The sequence below is a fragment of the Marmota flaviventris genome, chromosome 4 (assembly GCF_047511675.1).
Source record: "Marmota flaviventris isolate mMarFla1 chromosome 4, mMarFla1.hap1, whole genome shotgun sequence".
Lineage (NCBI taxonomy): Eukaryota > Metazoa > Chordata > Mammalia > Rodentia > Sciuridae > Marmota > Marmota flaviventris.
Genome location: NC_092501.1, coordinates 7,743,641 through 7,764,922, shown reverse-complemented (window position 1 = coordinate 7,764,922; position 21,282 = coordinate 7,743,641). Strand labels below are relative to the sequence as shown.

The 21,282-nt window shown below is 52.3% G+C and overlaps 1 protein-coding gene across 4 annotated transcripts in view; it reads right to left on the bottom strand.

Moving 5' to 3' along the window:
- Chst15 (carbohydrate sulfotransferase 15) overlaps positions 1-21,282 on the bottom strand; it is a 70,202-nt gene that overhangs the window by 16,522 nt on the left and 32,398 nt on the right. For 3 of the 4 annotated variants that reach the window (XM_071610829.1, XM_071610830.1, XM_071610832.1), the window contains exons 2-5: positions 11,032-12,044; positions 9,971-10,310; positions 8,015-8,161; positions 4,400-4,556 (exon numbers count right to left, since the gene is read on the bottom strand). In XM_071610829.1, the coding sequence (XP_071466930.1) occupies positions 4,400-4,556; positions 8,015-8,161; positions 9,971-10,310; positions 11,032-11,577 (1,190 nt within the window). In that variant the 5' untranslated portion in view covers positions 11,578-12,044. Of the gene's footprint in view, positions 1-4,399; positions 4,557-8,014; positions 8,162-9,970; positions 10,311-11,031; positions 12,045-12,662; positions 12,805-21,282 lie in introns of those variants that run through there. The other variant, XM_071610831.1, reaches the window with a different exon arrangement.

The following is a 21,282-nucleotide window of genomic DNA, read 5'->3' as shown; positions in this document are numbered from 1 at the left end:
CCTACGGCTCTCTGCAGACCCCGTGAAATCAATGAAACTGGGATTCCTGTCTAAATACTAGCCCCGTCATTACCGTGTCCCCAAGAACAGTGGCCTATAAAGGGATGCACTTCATTAAACGCCGTCTTCCCCTCCTAGAGTCTTCTCATACGTCGATTAATCATTTAACCAGTCCAGGGAGCTGTCTAAACATCAGTGTTTGTAAGCAGACCAAGAAAAACAGCTACCCGGTTCCCAGGCTCGAGGGACTGGGTGGAAATCAAGTTCTACTTCCTAATGGAGCTGAGTTCTCCTTCCTGGTGGACCCATCACCACGGAACGCAAAGACCAGTCATTCCTGTGGTGGCCCTTGCTGGGCACTGTGCTGAGACTACATGCAGAAGCAAGATGTAGACACCAAAAACCCCCCTAGCAGGTGGGGGTCTCCAGAATGCAAAGGTCTCTGGAATGGAGAGGAATGCACGGAGTTCAGGGGCGGGGTGGGGAGGCAGCATCTCCCAGCCATTTTTTCACATTGCATGGGCTGTACTCCTCCCCCCAGTTAAGCAAAATCTACCACCAGCTCACAAATAAAGAAGCAGGAGGCTAGGAGAGTGCATTTGAAAAGAGCCGTCTTTACCATTTAAGAGAAGAATTAAATGAAGAAAATCTGCTTGTAATTGGTGGCTTCTTTTTAATTAAGTGAGCCAATTTAGCATAGGAATGCATTTTTTTTAGTTCTAAATTGCAGCAATCTCTTATGGAGAGAAGCTTGGAACAAGAATTCTTGGCCGGCCTCTGCCACATGAACCATCCTACCCACTTCCTCCCATCATTCCTCTATTTTCCTGGGGTGGGGTGGGGGAAGGCCTTACCCTTTATATTCTTCTCCAGAAACTTAAATGTGATTCAGCCTGGCTCCCAAGTCCAACAATTTCAAACTCCCTTATCTTTGATCAATGACAGAAATAAAGGCTAAATGTGAATCTAAAACTAGACATAATCTCCTCCCCCACCAAACTGATTTGCAGAAGGAAAAGAACAATCTGGACAGATCCAACTGCCGTCCAGCAGCCCAAGGAATCTCCTACTTGCAGAAGGACAAGGTCACGGGATGACTGAAGTGGGTCAATGGCCCAGGAGCCAGTTAGACTAATGGGAACTCGGCTCTGAGCGTTTGTTTCTTCAAGAGTGACCTAAGCACTGGTATTTATCATCCTTTCTGGCTGGGATGGGGATAGGGCCAGCCACTTCAGATAGCCCTTGGGTCACAGGCTCAAAGGAGAGATTCCTATTGTTGCACATTTTATAAATGTTTAAGAATCCAAGAGACAGCTGCTGCTGTCAGTAACTCACAGGGAAAACATGCACATGAACGTCCAGTCCTGCTGTGGCTGGAAGTCACTCTTCCCTGGGCTGCAAAGCCCTGCACCAGTGTCCTGAGCATTGGGTGGGGAATGCCGAGAGCCAGGTGAGAGGTGACTGACCCCGAGGCATGGAAGTGTGACAGGACAGTGACTTGCATCTGGCCAATGAGATACAGCTACCAGGATGGGCTGTCACACCGTGATCAGGTTGCAAATGACCACCACTTCTGACTGGCCACCTTGTTCCTTGCTTCTCTCATGAAGCCAATGGCCACATTGGAAAGCCTGGTGGCAAGGGCCTGGGAGCAGCCTCCAGTTAACAGCCAGCAAAGAGCAGGGGTTCCTCACACGGGGGCCAGCAAGGACCGCTGGGCATCACCGCTGCCCCATCGCCTGCCCTCCTGGCCTTGGCCCCGTTACAGTGGCCATGCCAGAGTCCATGCCACTCTTCTGCTCCCAGGGGGCAGGCACAGGACCACCATGCAATACTCAGCACCCAGCACAGCGCCCAGCATGAGGCAGGGTTCGATAAGTGCTTAAACTGACCAAGTATTTCTGTCAAGTTGAGGACTAAGGAGTGAGAAGCCTCTGCCTCCCGTTCCTAGAACAGGGTGATTGTTGTTGGTGGTGGGGGGGGGGGGTTTAAGGCTTCTGGAAGGACAGTGTGGGCCCAAGCCTCCTCCAGAGGCCGACTTGGGGCTGGGGCTGGGAGCAAGTCAGTCAGGTCCTGCTTCTGCTGAGCCTGGATAGCATGGCTGCCCTCCCTGCCCAAGGCTCACCGTGTGCCCACTTCCCCCCTGGCTTCCCCGTGGCCCACCTTCCTTCCTGTTCCCATGACAAGCCCTTGCCCATCCTTGAAAGCCCAGCCTGACCTTGGCTCCGCCAGCTCCATGGCCCTCGCCACTCAGGGTTGCTCCCTCTGTCCCCTCCAGCTCCTGTTGAGTCTGCCGGACCACGACAAGCCCTGGCCATGCCTGTCTGCAGGGCCGGCCCCGCCCAGGAGCACCAATCTCCCCAGGCCAGAGCAGGGATGGCACACACTCAGGCCAGGCCAGACTATCCAGAGAGCTACCCACGCCTGCTGCTCTCACTCTGGGGCCACGAGGCTGGGCACAGTCTAACCGTCCCCAGAAGGAACCAGGAGAAGTGGCAGGAAGACATGTGGTGAGCAGAGGCACAGGCCTGAGAATGTCCCACCCTGTGAACTTGAGCAGGGGGCTGGGCCGGGTGGGGGCCAGAGAAGGAGCAGCTGTGAAAACACCTCAGGACCTGTCCTCTGAAGGCCCATGGTCAGGCAGCCCGACTGCAGGACAGCACCACCGCTTGTCAACCGTTCTGGGCCGGGGAGGCCAGCCTGCCCCCTGAGGAGAGGAGCCCAATTCCTGCCTCGGCAGCGTGGGAACTAGCAGGTGGGACATGGCCATCCCAGATCTGGGGCAGACGTGCTCCCAAGGCCGGGAGTTGTGCAGAGAGTGAACTGCCCCGCGGCACGGCCCAGCAGGCTCCCTCCTGCCCAGTGCCAAGGGACGGACAGCCCAGCTCTCCCCTGACAGCCCACTCAGAAGTGTTCTGAGACTCCGCAGGAGGGATGTGGAGGTCTAGAGGATGTGGACGTCCACTCAGCAGGGTGGACTTTCAAGCAAGCCCTCCAGTAGCCCCCACGTGGCCTGCACAGGAAAGAAGTCGGGGCGAGAACACACCAGGATTTAGACGGTAGTTATCTTGGTGGGAGACTATAGGTGTTTTTAATGACAGTTTTTTCTTTAAAGTGCTTCAATGTATTTTCTAGTATTTTCCACAACAAACATGACTCCTGTTAGCATCGGGGCCAGGATGTGAGAACTCAGGTGTGCATGTTTCCAAGGGCCACTGAGCCAGATCGCCACACACAGGGGCACCTAACAACAGGAATCTCCTCCATCATTCAGGGAGCTGGAGTCCGGGGCCAGGTGTTGGCACAGCTGGCTCCTCCTGGGGGTTCCCAGGGAGAATCAGCCGCGCCTGTCTCCCCGCCTGTCTCCCTGCCTCTGCCTTGCCAACCATCCTTGGCATTCCCTGCCTTGAGGCTACAAAACTCCCACCTCTTACCTGGCATGCACCCTGTGCCTTAGGGAGGGACAGCATCCCACCAACACAGTTCAGTATGACCTCATCTTAAGTACATCTGCAAAGACCTTATTTCCAAATAAGGCCACAGCTGTAAACACTGGGGCTCAGGACTTCAGAATGCCTTTTGGGGAGCCCGACTCAACCCATAACAAAATGTGGTTGGCCCAAAGGAAAACAAGACATGAAGGGCTGTGACCCCATCTCCAAACATCTGGCAGGTTCTCCCCATTTGGAAATAATAGGCCTGGACGATGCGGCTGTAAGGAGAAGAAAAGGGACCACAGTGTAGATGGCCCCAAGATGGACTCACTCTCAAAGCCAAAACGCTGAACGGCCTGATGTAGACTGCCATCCCAGGAGGGCAGGCCGGAGGCCCACCTTGTGCCTGATGTGGTAGCATTTAGAGGGAACGCTGGACTAAATACTAAGGTCCAGGCCTCCCAGCAGCAGCCAGGCCATGCCTGGACAGTCTGTCCACTATGGAGTGGGCTCTGCCTCGTCCCAGTGGCCGACCCCTGACTGCAAAGGCAAAGCTGATCTGCTCATCATTTTTCTTCCTTTTGGTGTCAAGGACAGCTGGAGAGCTCACAGTCAGGGCTATCAAGGAAAAGGGCATCAACGGAGTCAGAAGAAGTAAGACCACACAGAGGACACCAATATCTCTGATCCCAAGCTGTACCCAAGCCCTGACAGCAGAAAGCACCCCATGTCCCCAGGTCAAAGTGTCAGGGGCCAAGGCCCACAGACCAGGGTCAGAACTGCTAAGAAAACAATCTATGGTTTGTTTAAAGGCAGGAGGCTCGCCCTGGGAATAACATTTACATAAGAAATAGCAGTGGCATTGCAAGTTAAGCTTGTTTATTTTTTTTAAGAAGCAAAGTCTTGTTTGTGCTGGGGAAATGCTGCTTTCCCAAGTGCCTTTTCACTTCACCCCAAATGCTCACCTCTCCACGGGGTCCCTGAGCATGACAATCAGCTTGGCCTGTGGCTGAAAGGCGTGAATGAAGTCCTGGGTCAGGAATGGCGGCTCCCCGTCTGTGCTGTTGTCGTAGAAGAAGGTCCAGGCATTGTTATCCCACATGGTGGAGGCGCTGGCCTCCCCTGGAAACAGAAAGCCCCGCAACTGAGCAGCTGCCTGCTGGGGGCTGGGGTGCAGGCTCCCACTGCGAGTGAGCCAGAGGCCCAGCCAGGCTCGCCTGCCTCCCTCTTCAATAGCCATGACAGATGAGCCGGTCAGCCATGGCCAGCAGATGGACTCCAGGGAGAGGAGGGCCAGCGCTCCCCCCACCACATGGCTCCCGCCCCCACCCCAAGGACCTCTGTCGGGAGACTCAGGCCATCCACAGAACACCGAGCGTCCTCCGCCCCCAGCCTGTCTTCCAGGGTGAACAGAAATACAACCACCACCAGCACCCAGACCCTGCATTTCACGGTGTTTGGCCGCTGGCAGCGCACAGCTCTATGGCATTTGGAAAGCCCCTGAGAATGTACTAGACAGTTTCCTCTAAGACACATCAGGGAGCAAGGAATAGTCTGGGGACGCCAACCCTCTACAGGGAGTGGGGCACAGCTCGTCTGTCTTCCTGACTCCCCGGTGGCTGGTCGCGGGTACACTCTAGGACCCAGCAAGAGGAAGACCGCCAGAACCTCAGGGGCCTCAGCCTCGCATCTGTCTCTAAAAGACCATCTGTCCCTGCCCACCCCCTCCCCTGTCTGCACACAGCTGGCACCCACTCAGTGCTGGCTGGTGAACAGGCCCCAGCCCGGTTATCACTGTCCACGTGACCAAAGGATGAAAGAGCTGAACGCCCCAGAGAACAGAGGTAAGGCCAAAGCAGGCATTGGACAAGGCTCCCGCCGACACTGAGCCAATCCCGCTTTCTGGTTTGCTTTTTCGCGTTTGTTAGGCCTGTCTTCGGAGATTGAGAAAGAAAGGCAATCAACGCGTTCTACGCTCGCTTTCCTGAATGGTGCAGAGGCTTCTCTGACAACCTCCAAGTCACCTCCTCGGGGAAATCCGAGTCAAGGCACACGGTCTCGGTTCTATTCTGGCCTTTCCCCTCCCTCTCTGGTTTTTAAGTCACAACACCCTCGGATACAGAAAAGACCAGTCCATCGGGAGGCCTCTGAGCGTCTACTCACAATGAAAAAGAGAACGTAAAAGACAAGTGCAGCATCTGAATCTAGACTGGCACCAATTATGTCAGCTCTCCAAGGGAACTGGTCCAGAGCCACAGAGGCATGTATCCCTTGTGTCCCTCTGTCTGTCTGCCATCTGTCCATCATCCATCCCTCACCCACCTGGGAACCATCATTTGATGTCTAATATGCACCCTGCTTCGTGTCAGGTGCTGGGACAGATGAGGGAAATGACACAGGCATGGACCTCCCCTCTTGGCCCTCGTAGTCTAGGGAGACAATTCAAGAAGCCATCAGTATCACTTGAGGGTGCTAAGAAGAGTTAGGGCCAATGCCCCACAAACAGTCAGGGACCTTCCAACATGCCAAAGCCCCCACCCCATGGAATCTAGCCACCTGGGTCCTGAGCCCTGTGTGCCTCTCATTGCAGAGGAAAGAACCCCTCTGACCCGTAGCCATGGTGATGAGACCATCCATCTCTGCTGAGGACCTAACAGGGGAGAAGGGCTAAGGCAGAACTGAATCCTGCATCAGAGTTGGGCAAAGCCTAGAACTGGCCTGGCCCCAACAATCCCATCTTATAGATGTGTCTACTGAGGCCAGGACAGAGGCCTGACTCTTCATGTGGCACAGAGTGGTGTCACGGGTGGTGACAGGCAGGACCAGATGTCCACTCTTCCTCTGCCTCTGCACCTGCTTATCATGCCACAGGCTGCCACAAAACCCACCCAACTCTGCTTGAAGTAACTATCAGTGTGGTATTTTTATTTCTTCTTCTTCTTCTTTCTTTCTTTCTTTTTTTTAAAATCTAGCAATAACTAAAATTAGGAAACCAAACAAAGGCTTTCCTTTTCATTCATTATCTAAGTCTTTGTTTCCTGCCCCTGTGTGAATGTTTGTAGCTCTTTCATAGAACCTGAGACTTCTCCCAGAAGCACATGTCATATGCATTATGGCAAAATATTAATTAGACTTACTGTTTGGGGTGTTCGCCCCTAATTTTGCATTCATAAATAAGTAACGGCCAATTCATACTGCAGGTGGTGTGGGGGGAGGTGGGGGTGGGTAACAATCTCACTGGCTTCCAGAGACTTATTTCTGAGTTTGAAAAAAAATCGATCCTTCAGGTTTGGGGCACACATGCCTGCTCTCTGGACATGGGCATGCAGGGAGGAGTTCTCATTGAGCGGCTGATCTGAATTCATCCTGCTCATTCAGAGGCTCATTTAACCTGGGGAATCAAAATATAATAGATCTAGGAAGACAAAAAATTAGATCACTGCCTCAAGTAACCAGCTTGAGCAATATGTTGTAAGATTAAATGTCCATCTTTCAGAACACATCAGTCTGCCTCATCCAGTTAGATATGTTGGAAAAATAAGTCCAGAGATAGAATGCGACCTGATGACCAGTTAATGACTTGTTTGGGATACTGGAAATTTGCCAAAAAAAAATTTAGGTGCTCTTACAATAAAAAACATACAGGCAACTATACAAGGAGACAAACATGCTAATTTGCTGGCTATGGTGATCATATCAAAATATCATGTATACACCTAAATATATGCAATAATTCTTAGCATAAACATATTGGTTTTTAATAAGACACACTTGCATTTTAAAAAAAAAAAAAAGAAAAGAAAGAATTAATCAAACAACCTCATTTTGAATGCAAAGGGCCCAACTGTAAAAGACCAAGCAGGGTCTTTTAATCAGCAATTAGTCCAAAGATGCTACACAGAGTTCTGTCCATGTCAGGGAATGCATCCTCCAGCCTCATGCAGCCCCAGTGACCCAGTTATCAAAGCCCAGGTATTAAATCAATGACTAATTGGTTACATTTTATTTTTGGGGGGGAGGGGGTTCCAGGGATTGACCTCAAGAACACTCAACCACTGAGCCACATCCCCAGCCTTATTTTGTATTTTATTTAGAGACAGGGTCTCACCGAGTTGCTTAGCACCTCATCATTGCTGAGGCTGGCTTTGAACTTGTCATCATCCTGCCTCAGCCTCCCAAGCTGCTGGGATTACAGGCATGCATGACTCTGCCTGGCTAAATGGTTGCATTTATGATCCCCCAAACTTAAATCAGTAGATTCTACAAGAATCCATGTCACATACACCTACTTAATTTAAGTAAAAACAGACATGGAAACTTAAAAAAAAAAAATGTCATTTCAGCCATATTGAGTCTGCTTGGAGTTACAAAGTGGACTAGGCTTTTCTGCTTTGTAGTGATGTTTCAAATGAGGTGAACATTTTACACAGGCATAAGAGTGATAGCCAGTGGGGAGTTGGAGGCTCAATGGTCACCTGCAGCCATTGGCAAGGGCTCTGCAGGTGAGGCAGAGCTGAGCCAGGACCTCAGAGAAGTCCCCCCAACCCTGCCCAGCCCTGGGGGCCACGCAGACACCGTACCAATAATGATTTTGTTCATCTCGCTCGGCTCCCTTGCTGAGCCGGCCTGCAGGCCCTGATGGATCTGGTGTGCGGCCAAATCAAAGAGGTCCAGGTAATCTTCCACAGGGTAGCGGTCTCGCAGCCCATCTCGAAGGCGGACAATTCCTACAGGAGCCAAGAAGCCAAAGTTACTCAGGACAAACTGTCACTGCTAGGATGGTGGCTTCCTGGAGAATGACCTTAGACGGGGTAAAGGCCCCCAGGGCCCAACTGCAGCAGCAAAAGGCTCAGTCCAGGTACGCATCAGAGGGGGACCTGGGTGGAGGGGGGCTCAGCCAACTGGCTGCCCGGTTCCAAGGCACGCATCCTTCATGGGGTGGAAGGCACCAAAGGATGGGGACCTACTGAAGAGCTACAATGTGTCTAAGTGGTGGGCGAGAGTTCGGGACTGGCTGATGTGTGTACCAGCTGAGATCCTAATGTGTCCCGGCAGCTCCAACACCCAGGACACACACAGGGTAGCCAGTCAGGAGGTGACACCCTGTCCTCTTCCTTTTGGTCACCTACGTGTTCCAGTAGTGTGCCATCGGTCCAAATGTCAAGAGCCATTGATCTTCCCCTGGGTGGACACAGGTTCTGGGATCAGCCAACTTGGCCCTTGCTTTAAAAATGGGAAATTTCACTTGTGAACATTTAAAACACACCCCCAGACACCACAGCCGCCCGGGTTAGCATAAGTGGAAAGAGACGGGTCAAAACAACATGAGCTTCAAGGTGACCGAGCAGCACCAGCGTCCCAGGCACACCCTGTCCTTGCCTCTCCTGCCAGTGGCAAGCTGGTTTGCATTAAGGGGAACAGTGGCCCAGAGGGGAGTGTACCCAACAGCGGGGCGTGGGCTCAGCATGGTGAAGCCTTGGCTGCCACGCAGCACTGTGAAACCACAAAAGAAACACACCTTCACCCGCCCCAGGCTGACAGCCAAAGGGTGAGACCAAACATGGGTCAGGAAGCACTCAGAAGCTGGTCTAAGGAAGACTCTTGAGGTTCTCTCTAGGCAGCCTGGTCCTCACGCAGAGCACGCCCTGGGGCCTCCCAGACTCTGGCAGACAATGGGCCGGGTATCGCCCCTTAGCTCCAGTGACCAAACGTCTCCTGGCAGAAGGGAAAGGTCACCAAGAGGAAAGAGTGACCGCAGGGCCACAGGGTGCTTGGGGCTGGGTCCACAGTCAGCCCTGAGGCAAAGCAGGTAGAAAGCAGGGTCTCAGTTGTCTCAGTGGCACTTGATACTTGTGCGGCAGTCAGGGCAGGCCAGAGGAGCTGAGCCCAGGGCAGCTGCGTCTCCTCCACGTGTGGGGGCTCCAGGAAGCAGCCCAGAGCAGGTGCTGGCTACCACTGCCCAGAGGTCTGCTAGTCCCTGGCCCGGGCCCAGGCCCTCCCTGCTCAGTGCAGGGGTCACCTGCCAGGACTCTTCAGGTTGGGAAGAGCTACCCGATCTGCACTGTTCCCTTGCCCTACCCTCAGCTGGCACGTGGCTGGGGACGGGTTCCAGCCCTTGGTGTGGTGATGTTGGGTGACGGGGCCCTTCAGAGGTGCACAGGTCAGGGAGGCCCTTCCTGGAAGGGATTAGTGTGGGTCTCTCATGAGAGAGTGTTCTTCAGGAAGCCAGGCCATCCCATCGCTTGGCCTCTGCGGCACATGGCCAGTTCCCTTCTATTTCCAAGCTATGTCATCTGCAGCCAAGGGGCTCTCCTCAGCAGACCAGCGCCATGCTGTGTGGACCCTTCAACCCCCAAATCCTGAGCCAAATAAATCTCTTTCCCTGTAAGCGACTCAGCCTCTGGTATTTTGCTACAGTAACACTAAACTGACTGAAGCAACTGTCTAATAAATGGCCCACCTCCTCAACGCCCCGCCCTGCCCACTTCAGGGAAGGAATGAACCAGAGGGCGGCTGGAAGGAGCCACCAAACGCACCAAAGCGCTTCCGGGTCCACCAGTGCGGCTCCTTGATGGCCGAGAACTTCACCTCCGGGTGCAGCCGCAGGCGGTCGTAGAGGTCAGTGGTCCCGCACTTGGGCTGCCCGATGATGTAGAAGTGCGGCAGGCAGCGCAGGCGGAAGTGCTTGCCGTGCGCATGCGACAGGTGGCCCCAGAAAGCCTTGCGCAGCGCATCGAAAGTGGAGCGGAAGCGCTTGGAGTAGAGCACGTAGGAGTTGGTCAGGTAGGGGTCAGTGGTGTTCCTCCCCGAGAACTCCTCGTACCAGCAGGGGCTCTTGCTGTTGGGCAGGAACTTAGAGGGGATGACTGAGAACATCTGCAATGAGAAGGAGAAAAGGGAGAGCGGCCCCCAGGGAGGAAGAGTTAGCAGAAAGATTGCCACCACCATGCCATCACGCCCCAATCCCCGTGTGTGCTCCAATCTGAACTGTGTTTGACAGCGATTAACAGCTAAACTTGGTAGGCAGCCAATGACTATGTTTTCTTTTTCCCAAAATAAAAACCAAAAAAAAAAAAAAAAAAAAGGAGAGAAAAGAAGATTAAATGAAGATAAATGAAGATAAAGATTTAGTTAAAATCCATCCTATCATGATGTATCTCTCCCACACACATAGCAATCTAAATTAAATAGTTGGGATCTTTCTTGTTGGTCGTACATTTAAATAGCATCAAAACATCGATAAGCATAGAATTATTGAAAGTGAAACTGAGCCTAACTTTAAAATTCCAAATGATGGCCACCTACAAAACCAACTGTGGCCACCCCGGCTCGGTTTCAAGCAAGAAGTCCTAGAACACAATCATGAGGGGGGCGGTCCTTAAGTATTTCTAGCTGAGCTGTTCAGGACTTCAAACCCCCTTCCTGATGTTCCAGACGTGAGCAGACAGTGCGCCCTGATCAGCAGCCTGTCAACTCATCCCCACTATCCTCAAGAAATGTTAAGACATTTTCCTTCTACGTTCTCCAAGATGGGGCTGGAAGAGGAAGCAACCCTCTTTTAAAGTCCACCAGTGGAGGTCAGCAAGAGGCTACTCACATGCAGCTCCTGCCTCCTGAGGTCTTGCAGGTCGGGGAGCTGCCTGGTGGTGAACTCGATCCTGGCGGTGATGCTGCTGATGACCAGCTGGATGCTGGGATAGTCCTTGACGTAGGACACGTTATTTACAGGGGGCTGGTGGTGATGCTCCTTCAGGTCGCCTGGGTTTTCACCGTCCAGCAAGCTGGGGTTGCTGGGGAAGCCCCCATAGTGGAAAGGAGACGAGATGAGAAGCTCCTGGTGAGCCCCAGAAAGGATGTAGGAAGCCATCACCAAGGTCATTATGACCAGTCCAAACACCAGGCTGCATCGCTTCCCCTTCTTAAAGCGCAGAAACCCGCCCCAGGCCTCGTTCCCTTCAGTCCTCACTTCGAGAACAGCCAGCAAGTTCATCTGCTTACTGTCCACGCGAAGCAGGATCTTGTTTTCTCCTTTGCATGCGGGGCACGCCTGGTGACTCTGGTGGGGGCCCCCTCGGCAGCTGACCTGCTGTTTGTGTGCGTCGTCGGCTAAGAGCTGTAGGCAGCGGTTGATGCAGGGCCTCATGGTAGTGCCCTTGGACTGAGGCTTAGCCAGCCATGGGTGAGCCCCAGGGAGTACGGGAAGCCTTACGGATGTCCTGCGATTACATCAGATGGTGGGAAGGCAGCAGAGACAGACGGAGACACGGCAGGAACCAACGGGGGAGGAGGGGGAAGCACATGCTTTGGCTTGACTCTGCAAGACAGCAAGGGGAAGTGACCCCGATGGTCATGTTCTACAGGAGCCACGGCATCGGGAAGGCGGGGAGCGCTTCTGCCTGTCCCTCAGGTTTTCCCCATCACACCACGAGCAGTATCGCTGGGGAGCGTGGGGTCACGCCGCACATCAGGAGCGCTCATGATCTTCTCCTGCAGCCACGGACTGGCGCGCCATCCGCAGAGTTGCCCATGAGGGTTTCCACGGTCACATCCTGTGTTCCTTTGGGATGTTTCCTCTTCGTGGGGAGAAAGCTCTTAAAAATGTCCAATTACCTAAACATAAAGAAAGAAGACTGACTGGGTTACATGGTAAGAGCAAGAGCCCGGGACGCTCTTCCAGCCAGGAATAGCTGTTCGTTTCTCTCTTCCTCTTCTCAATTCCAGCCAAGCCTGCTTGGTCTCAACCAAGTCGCAGAATCATACAGGAGAGAGGGAGAGGTTTCGAGTCCCCGCACTTGGCTTTGGAATTCAATCTCTGCCAACAACTGTGGCCCAGCCACCAACACCAGCAGCAGCACGTGGGACGCCTGGTTCTGGGCTGTCCCCCACCCTCCAGTGTCTCCGCCTTCCTACTTCGACTAAGTTAAGGCGTCTCCACCCCAGGGCTCTGGACTATGAACTGGAGGGACAAATTCAGATATTAGTGCCTCCAAGTCAGTGGAAAAAGCTGAAGAACAATCAGGAGAACCGCTAGGATAGGAACACAGAGAAATAGAGCCTTTCCCTCCCAACAGTATCCACGGTCTTTCGCTGGAGCTAACCTTTACTATCAGCTTCAGAAGCAAAAGTTAATGAAAATTTAAAACAATGAAATGATTCTCTCCTTCAGCGGAGTGTATCATATAAAAAACCATTTGGCTTTAAGTTATTAAGCAATTAAGTCCAACGTACAGTGTTCCCCTGAGCAGCGAAACACTTCAGGTCCTGAAATGATTTTCCACTTCCGTCATCCTAGGGAAGACATGATTCTTAAAGATCCATTAACACAGTCCTGTGGTTGTAAAATGTATTGTTGCCCAAAGACATTTCTTTGTAGATGTCTTAAAAGGAGCACCGAGCGAGCAAAACAAAGAGGCCTACTTGGTTTCTCACCATGGTAGATCCCCTTACTGGCTGCGTGGCCTTGAGCGAGACATCCCACCTCTCGGAGTCTTGGCCACTCTCTTATAAGTTTGTAACAAGTACTGAATTAGCTATTATATGTTTGCATAAAGTCTAACACATATTTAGCATCCCATAAAAGGTATGTAACATTGATAACCATATCATCAATGATGATGATAACTATTATGATTTAAAATTGTGATGAACACCAAGGATATTTGAAATGCAATCCCAGAAGGAAGACCCTCTGCCACATGATCTTTCCTTAGTGATTGACAATCCTCTCCTCACACACCCCTCAAACAATCCTGTCCCCAGAGGCGGCATCAATCCTCCCTTCATTAGAGTCTCCTTGTCCTGGCTAGAGGTCGGACCAATCAGAACTTTCCAGAAGAAACCTTCCCTTGCACCGAAAAGCCTGTGTTCTGCGTGCCATCAGTAAGTATTCACGCTCCCATTATTCGGAGAAAAGGTGAAATGGACAAAATGACATGGGATTCGTAAAGCGGGGCTTTACTATGCTAATAATGTCTGTGTCACAAGGAAGAGAATACACAAAATTTGCAAAACAGAATTAACCAAGGAATTTTCATAAAGTCTCAAGGAACCAGCATGAGAAGAGCTGGTGAGCACGGGCTGAGAGGCTGGGGCAGGCGCGTGGGCCGTGAGGTTGCACAGAGGGAAGGTGGGAGGAGCTGCTCCCAGAGCCAGGCCAGAAGGCCCGGGCTCTGGCCTCTTGTGTCCCCCAGGGCAGCTGGAGGGCATGTGGGGAGCCTCAAGCCCAGACCTCTGCTTGAGCTGGCTTAATCACCCCTGACCCATTACTTGGTACAAACAATTCTTCCAAACCAAAGAAACAAAAGGGCAAGATCCCCTACTCGGAAAGTCCATCACTAAAGCCAAGAAAACATTTTCTCACATGCCGAAGTCCAGGCCACAAGTGGGGTCAAAATGAGACTCAACCAGGAGCTCCGCGGGAGGGAGTCTGCACTCTGCAGCCTCTCTCTGCAGAAGGCCTAATTAGATTCTTTTTTAAAACAAACAAACAAACAAACAAACATGGGCTTTGAAGCCTCAGAACAGGAATGTACATAATCTGGACCCCAAAGAATGGGCAAAACATTCTAACCAAGAGCAAAAGTATCTTATTCCAAGCAACATAAATAAACTTGGGAAGTCAGGGGAGGGACAGGCAGGCAGATGAGGGACGAGGCCTGCTGTCTACTGGGCAGCTGCACCTTGCAGCCAGCGGAGCTCCTGCAAGGCTGGCCTCTGACCACAGAGAATGGCCACAACTGGAGGTGTGTGGAAGCCCTGGGAAAACACTCAGATACAATGTACTCTCTGCTCCTGTCATTCATTCATTCATTCATCCCTTCACTCCCTCCTGGAAAAGGTCCTTCTTCAGGCATGCTCAGGGGTGGGGCCTGAAGCCACTGTAGGATGCGGGTGTGTATACATAGAAATACACACTTGGCCTCCTCCCAGCCACAGTTTCTGAATCCTTGGAGTGCTGAGTGTCCAGGAAGCTGGAAGCATGGTTTGCCACTCACCAGCCTCTTCCAACAACACATGAACTTATGCTAATGAGGTGACCCTCAGTGAACATCTAGGTGTCTTCAGGAGAGGGACTGGTCACCAGAAAGACAAGCCTTGGTTAGAAGCTTGGAACTTTCAGCCCAGATCCCCAGGTTCCTGGTGGGAACCTGGGGATTGAGGTCATAGCAGCAGCCAGTGAGGTGATCGTCAACTAATGCTACGATAATGGGACCTCCACAGAAGCCCCTAAAGGACAGGGAGCCACGGGGTTGATCGGGGTCATGGACATGCAGAGGGACAGCAAGGAACCACCTCCTGTGTTGTGAGACAGTCCTCCTGGGCACGCCCTGGTATCTGTCCCACTGTCAGCTCCTGAGCTGCTACCTCTGTGATACACTGTGCATGGCGGGAGGAGCCCTTTCCTGAGGACCCTCAGTCACTCAGGGGAGTTACAAATCCACACAGGCTGCTGTGGGAATCCCTCACCTTTCTGGCCATTTGGACATAAACATGTGCCCTGGGGACCCAGTACTCCTGACTGGTGCCCAAAGTGGGGCGCACTTGAGCCCATGAACTCCAGGAAGTCGTGACCTCCAGCTGCAGTCAGGAGGTACATAATTTGATGGTGTTGGAAACACCCCTGGGTGTCCTCTTTGAGGATAAAAAAAAAAAATCTTAGATTTTACCAGAACACACAGCCACTGTGTAGCACATAAAATATGCCTCCGTGCAGGTGGGTGAACTCCTATCTCACAGCCAGGCCAGTACCTGGCTGGTGCCCGTGGGAGCGAGCGAGAGCCCTGAGTTCAGGCTTCCAGACAAGCCCTCCCGTGAGTGAGCTGGTGCAGAGGTGGCTGAGAGGGGCGCTTTTCCCTGGCTGAGCTCTGTCCCACCTGGGACACGTATAAAGAAGGTGCGTGTGAGGTAGCCTCGGGCACGATACAGGCTGTGAGGACAGACAGGCGGAACCCAGGAAGTCCACAGACCGGGTTCTCACTGCACCCTGCCTGGGCTAGCCGATTCCATGCCCAGGGCACTGTCCCCCGCACTGCAGGACATTGGGCAGCATCCCTGACCTCTACTTATAGATGCCAGGAGCACCCCTCCCCTTAGATGTGACAATCAGAAACGTCTTCAGACGTGGTCACATGTCCCTTGGAGGGCATAGTCAACCCAGGCAAGAATTGCCACTGGAGGGGAAGGAATCCAAACACAGGGTGACCAGAGAACTAACATCAGGGGGGACACCCGAGCTAAAGCCTGAATGACAAGAAGGAGCCAGTCCCAGGGAGACCAGAGGAGGCGGAGCCTATGGAGAGAAGCCGGGGAGTCCAGGCCCCTGGGTACTCCTGGAGGGCAGACCTTTAGGGGCGTGGGCTGGTGGGGCACAGGGACCCGATGGGTGAGGAGGCAGGGGCCAGAGCTCAGCTGCCCTGAGGGCCAGAATGTGGAAGGGAGGCACACTGCATGTTCTTTCAAAGCGATCTGTACAATACGTGTAGCCATTTAATAACTCAGTAAAGAAAAATTAAATCATCAAATTACCACGACTATGCAGGAAGGAAAGCAGATTGCAATCATGATCCGTAACTGGCCTCTTCCACATGCCATGGATTATCCCACGGGCCACTGTTCAGAAGCCTGGCACTCAAGGTGTTCTTCCTTCAAAAGTACGCAGTGCGTACCCCTGCGCGCCACCTGTCTAGAATGTCCACGTTGGTGCCAGCGGACCCACAGTACACAGGGCACTCGGCATTCCCATGCCCACATCAGCCCCCATCCTCAGGTGTGCATTTCAGCTCGATGGCTGCCCAGCTGGGCTCCATTCTGTGCCCTATGGGTGCAGGCCCCTGGTGCAGGAGCCCGGCGCCACTGTGAGATCAGATAGCTACTCCCCAAATAGAAAGCCTCCAATTACTCACCTCTGCTTGGGTGCCCCTGTTAACCTGTGCACCCCAGGCATCATTAGCAAGCCATTTATAACAAACTTGTAATTGAGAGACCCAGAAATACCACTTCAGATGAAGTAATTGAATGCCCCCTCAGTGGAAGATCGATAAAGGGCATCCAATTTCACCCCAGGAAAAACTTATTAAATTATTGTAGCTATAAGCTGATAAAGCAGAAGAAAGGTATATGAAACTTCAAAGGAAATCTGGACAGATTTAAATAAATAGTTTCATTTAGGTAGAACATTTAAATCCGCCCTCCGGGGAAAAGGAACAAAATAGCTAATTATATTGTTTTACTTTTATATTTTAAGGGGGAAAATCTGATGATTCTTAATTAACCTTTACTAAAACACAAAGCCTCCTTCAGATTGGGACGTCTGGATGCTGGCGTCTCTCTTTAGGCTATATATATGGAAACACATTTTTCTTTCAAGGAATATTAATCAAAAAGTAGAGCAAGAAATATTTTTTTACATTTAGCTCGAAGATATCAGAAGGTTGTTGCTGAGACCCAGAAGAAAGCTAACAAAACCAAGGTTCTGCACAAGAATCTCAGCAGTTTCAATCATACACCTGGAGTTTGACAATTTTGAGCATATCATGGTCATTAATCAGAACAAAGCCACACTCCCTGATTGACACTCACCAGCCTCTGCATGGTGGAAAGGACACAGAAATCACCCAGATCTGAATTCCAAACTCCCATCTACCTAGGGACCTCAGACAAGTCACTTAAGCTATCTGGGCCTTTGTACTCCCAGATGGCATCAGGGGTCAGCAACAAATCCCCCACAGTGTCTGAGTTAAGAGCCTGAAGTTTGGAGCCAAGGTGCCCACGTTTGACCTTGAGCAGGACGTTCGACCTCTCTCTCCCTGTCTCCTCAGATGTGATAGGAAATGATCACCAGATCTCTATTGTCTCATTAAATGAACTAATTCATATAAAGTGCTTTAAAAAGTGTCTAGCCCATAGTAAGTATTCAAAAACGTTAGCTAATATTACAGAAGCTTCGTCCTGGCCCACACGTATTTGATAAACAGTAGTTTATAGCTATTTGCATTACGGAGCCCCGTTTATTACTCCATATTGATTCAGGCCCTTTGCCACATGAATGGCTTTGTAGTTCCTTCAGCAAAAGGAGAGAACTAGCCCTTCATCCTCTGGCTTGGCTTGGGCGACTTGCTTTGGCGAACAGAATGAGGTGTAGGAGGCCACGTTGCCAGTTGAAGCCCTTAACATGGGCCCTGTGTGTCCACTTTTGCCCTCTGGCCTCTGTGCTTGGTTGGGCCGAGAGGAGAGTGAGAGGTGAGTGGTGCAGGGCTACCTGGTTGAGACCGACCAAGAGCTGCTGGCCCCCAGCCCACCCCAGCCCACCCCTATGGCCGAGGAGAGAAACTGAAGGACAGCTGTTCAGAGTCACTGAGCTCAGGGGGTGGCTTGTGACACCATCAAAACTACAAGATCTGCTCTCCTCCAGGTTATGGAGACTCTACAAAGTTAACCTGCAATCATTGTAGGTTTATGAGTTCCAGAAAGTGTGTTTGTATGGGTGAAACACAGCAGGAGCAACCCAGGCCAAAGTGATTCACCCACGATGCAGGGACCCCATGGAGCCAGCTCTTGTTCCCTAAGGAAGCCCGCGTAACACAGAAGCAGAGAAAGCTCGGGCGATGCTGGAAACCGCCATGGGAGCCAGTCCCAAATCAGGATGCAGCTGCCCAGACCCTCACACCACATTATCTCCTGACAAGTATGTGTTTATGAAAACCGCAGCTGTTTTGTGTCAGTTATGGGGACAACTGACCCCACTCCCCACCTCCGCCTCTCTTCAGAGTTTCTGTCACTTCCTCCTTGCTCCCTCTCCCTGAGCAAGCCCCTCCCACAGTCCTCTCCATCAGTCACCTTGCCCTAGATCATTCTACCTGACGCCTGGGACACCTTATCTGTGCTTCGTCGGCAGCAAGGATTCTCTAAGCATGGTTGGCGAGATCTTCCCCGCTGGCCCAAAATGAGTGCCAAAAAAAAAACCACAAGCAGATTTTTAGTTATTTTTAAAGCACACTTAACTCTGTAGTGAGTTCATCATCAACCTTATTTTTGTTAATAACAGCTTTCCTGCATGCCCTACAGCACAGGAAGCATGCTCCAGGTGACCATCCCATCCATCACCATTGCTATAAGAAAGAGCCATTCATGGAGTCCAAGTCGCCAGGATCTGCAGCCACCTCCTCCCTGGCTGCCTGCCTACGGAGCCCAGGGAGTCTCAACTGGGCAGAGAGGTGGGGCGCAGCAAAAATGCTTTCCCAGCAGTCAAAGGTCCCCCAGGCTTTGGACCTGCCCTTCAATCCAGCTCAACCTGCAGCTTCATGACCTCTGGCAATAGACTTAATGATCTGTGATCTGGTTTTTTTTGTTTTGTTTTGTTTTTGTTTTTTTTCATCTGTAAAATGGGAATTAAACTATCATGGCCTCCTGGCCTGAACATGAAGAATTAATACACACTCAAGCCGGCACTCAGCACACGGCCAGCCTGCATGGGGCAACGTGTGCTTTGAACAATTACTGGTGAGTCCGTCAGGCCCTGCTCCAAGGCTATGAGCTCTCAATGCATAATCCTGAGCAGAGCTGTCCCACTTTCCTGTCTGCAACTAATCTGAAGTAATGACAGGGAAGAGGCAGGTGGCGGCTCAAGGCAGGCACACACACGCAGGAAGGGGCCCCGAGCTTGGCAGGGGAGAGGAGCCAGTGAGGAGCAGAGGTGATCAAGATCATTTCGTAGCTCTGGAGAGCTCCCAACAGCCCTGGGGACAACTCTGGAAAAGTTCAGCCCTGCAGAGTGACTGTCCCATCCAGTTTCATTGCCAAACAGGAACAATTTTCCAGAAATGTGCCCATCCCCAAAGATCTGGGGGAAAGCCAGCCACTTATAAGATCGAGGAGAGAGGCCGCAGAGGGAAACTCCTGAGGGACCCTGGGATTTAACTGCGAAGCCATTTGCAATACGAAAGCTCTGGAACAGCGTGAAGATGGTGGTGGGAGCAGTCAGAGCCCAGGTCTGGAACAGCGTGAAGATCATGGTGGGAGCAGTCAGAGCCCAGGTCCAACCTGGGCAAGCTCCAGAGAGTCATCCCCTGGCAGTATATGAGCCAGCCAGCACCCGCGCCAGCCCTGCCTCTTACAGGGAGGAATCCAAGGCCCTGCGTGATTCTGCACGTCCCAGTGGCCAGCAGCTCACGGGGACAGAGGGGGCCTGGGTGCTGCGCAGTAACAGAAATGACCATCCTGACCTCTGATCTGACCTCAGGGTCTAGCAGCTCATCCAGGCCACTGCATTCCTCTCCCTCTGGGTCCAGGGTCTCCACAGGAATTCCTTTCTAAAAAAAGACCAGCTGTGTGGTCTCACAGAGAAGGGGAGGAAGGGAGGCCTGCAGAGGCAGAGGCTGGGCTGAAATGGGGCTGCCTCCTCTGGTCTCCTCAGGGACCCCTGTGGCCTGGGCCATTGGTTCCTAACCTGCCTGGATTTGACTCTGCATCACCCAAGCCTGTGTCCTTCAGCTCCCCACGGGGGACGGGCGACAGGTCCAGCCGGGGTGGAGACCCCAGGACTGAGGCTGGCCTGCTGCCAGGCATGAGGAAAGGGAGAAGGAGGGACAGAAAGGACACAGGGACCAGGGGCTGAGGGCAGGGGAGGAGGAGGAAGGGCTAGCCCCATAGGGGCGGAGAGTCGCTGCTGAGACCAAGGAGAGGACTAGAGTGCCTGGTGCAGAGCCAGTCCCAGGGCAGCCCCTGCCCCTGTTTAATTCCTGCACATCAAAGGGACAAGCCTGGGCGGGTCCTGTGCGACTGAACACACTCTGGGGAAGCAGCTGGGTGAGGCACCCTGTGTCAAAGGTGTCCTTGACAGTGTGCTGAAGCTTGAGAGCCTCAAAGGGGCACCTTCCTGGCAAGTCAGGGACCCCTGGGTGTGGCCCCGAGCCCAGCTTCCCCCATGTAGCGATCCAGACGGTATCAATCCTGGCTGGTAACCCTGGGTCAGTCACCTCCTCCCTCTGGGCCTTTTCCCATATGTAAGCAACAGACTTAAAAGTAACCCTTTCAGCCCTAAGACATGCAGGTTTCTGATATGAAGTTAATGTCTCTTTAATAAAAAACCCTCTGTGTGTCTTCCAGGGCTGCTCAGCCACCTGTGGTTTTTAGTGAATGTTGAAAATCACGTGCAGTACTTGCTTTATTAGCTTCCAAAGAAGCTGGCCAGTCCCTCCATGAGGCAGAGCACATTTCCTCCTGATGAGTGGCCCATGCCCTGTGGCACACAGCTGTCAATCACGGGCGATCACTTGGTGCAGGGCCTGCCTTGGCGGGGGCTGTGAACATGAGGGACACAGTCCAGGTCTCAAGAGCATCCCAGCTAACTGCAGAGCAAAGGCTCCAGGGTCTCCAGGAAGGGGGCCACCCTCAGAGTCATACCCCCATCTCAAGGGTAGCCTCCATGCCCACCTGTCCCCGAGAATCTGCAGAAGAACTGTCCCTGCTGAGGGCCAGAGGCATCAGGAGAACAGTGGGGCTGCACTGCTGGGGCAGGAGGGGGTGTGGGTCTCTCCACACCCAGCAGAACAGCCTGCCCCTGCTCCCCGTGCCAGCAGACAGGCCACACAGCTAAACACGGTCTCTCTCAAGTGCACCTCATGACAAGGTTTCCTCTGCAAGGGGCAGGGTAGATAAGAGGCTTCACACATGTTCAGACTGCAGCTGTCACCTAGTGATTTCAATGTGCACAAAAGACTCTAAAGTTCCTTGTGACACAACCAATAATTTTCTTTTTCTGAAACCAATGGGGGAGAAAATGATTTCAGAGCACTCGTTTTATTATTTCCAATGGTCACTCAAAGTGGTGCAGGTACTGGATTTTCCACTC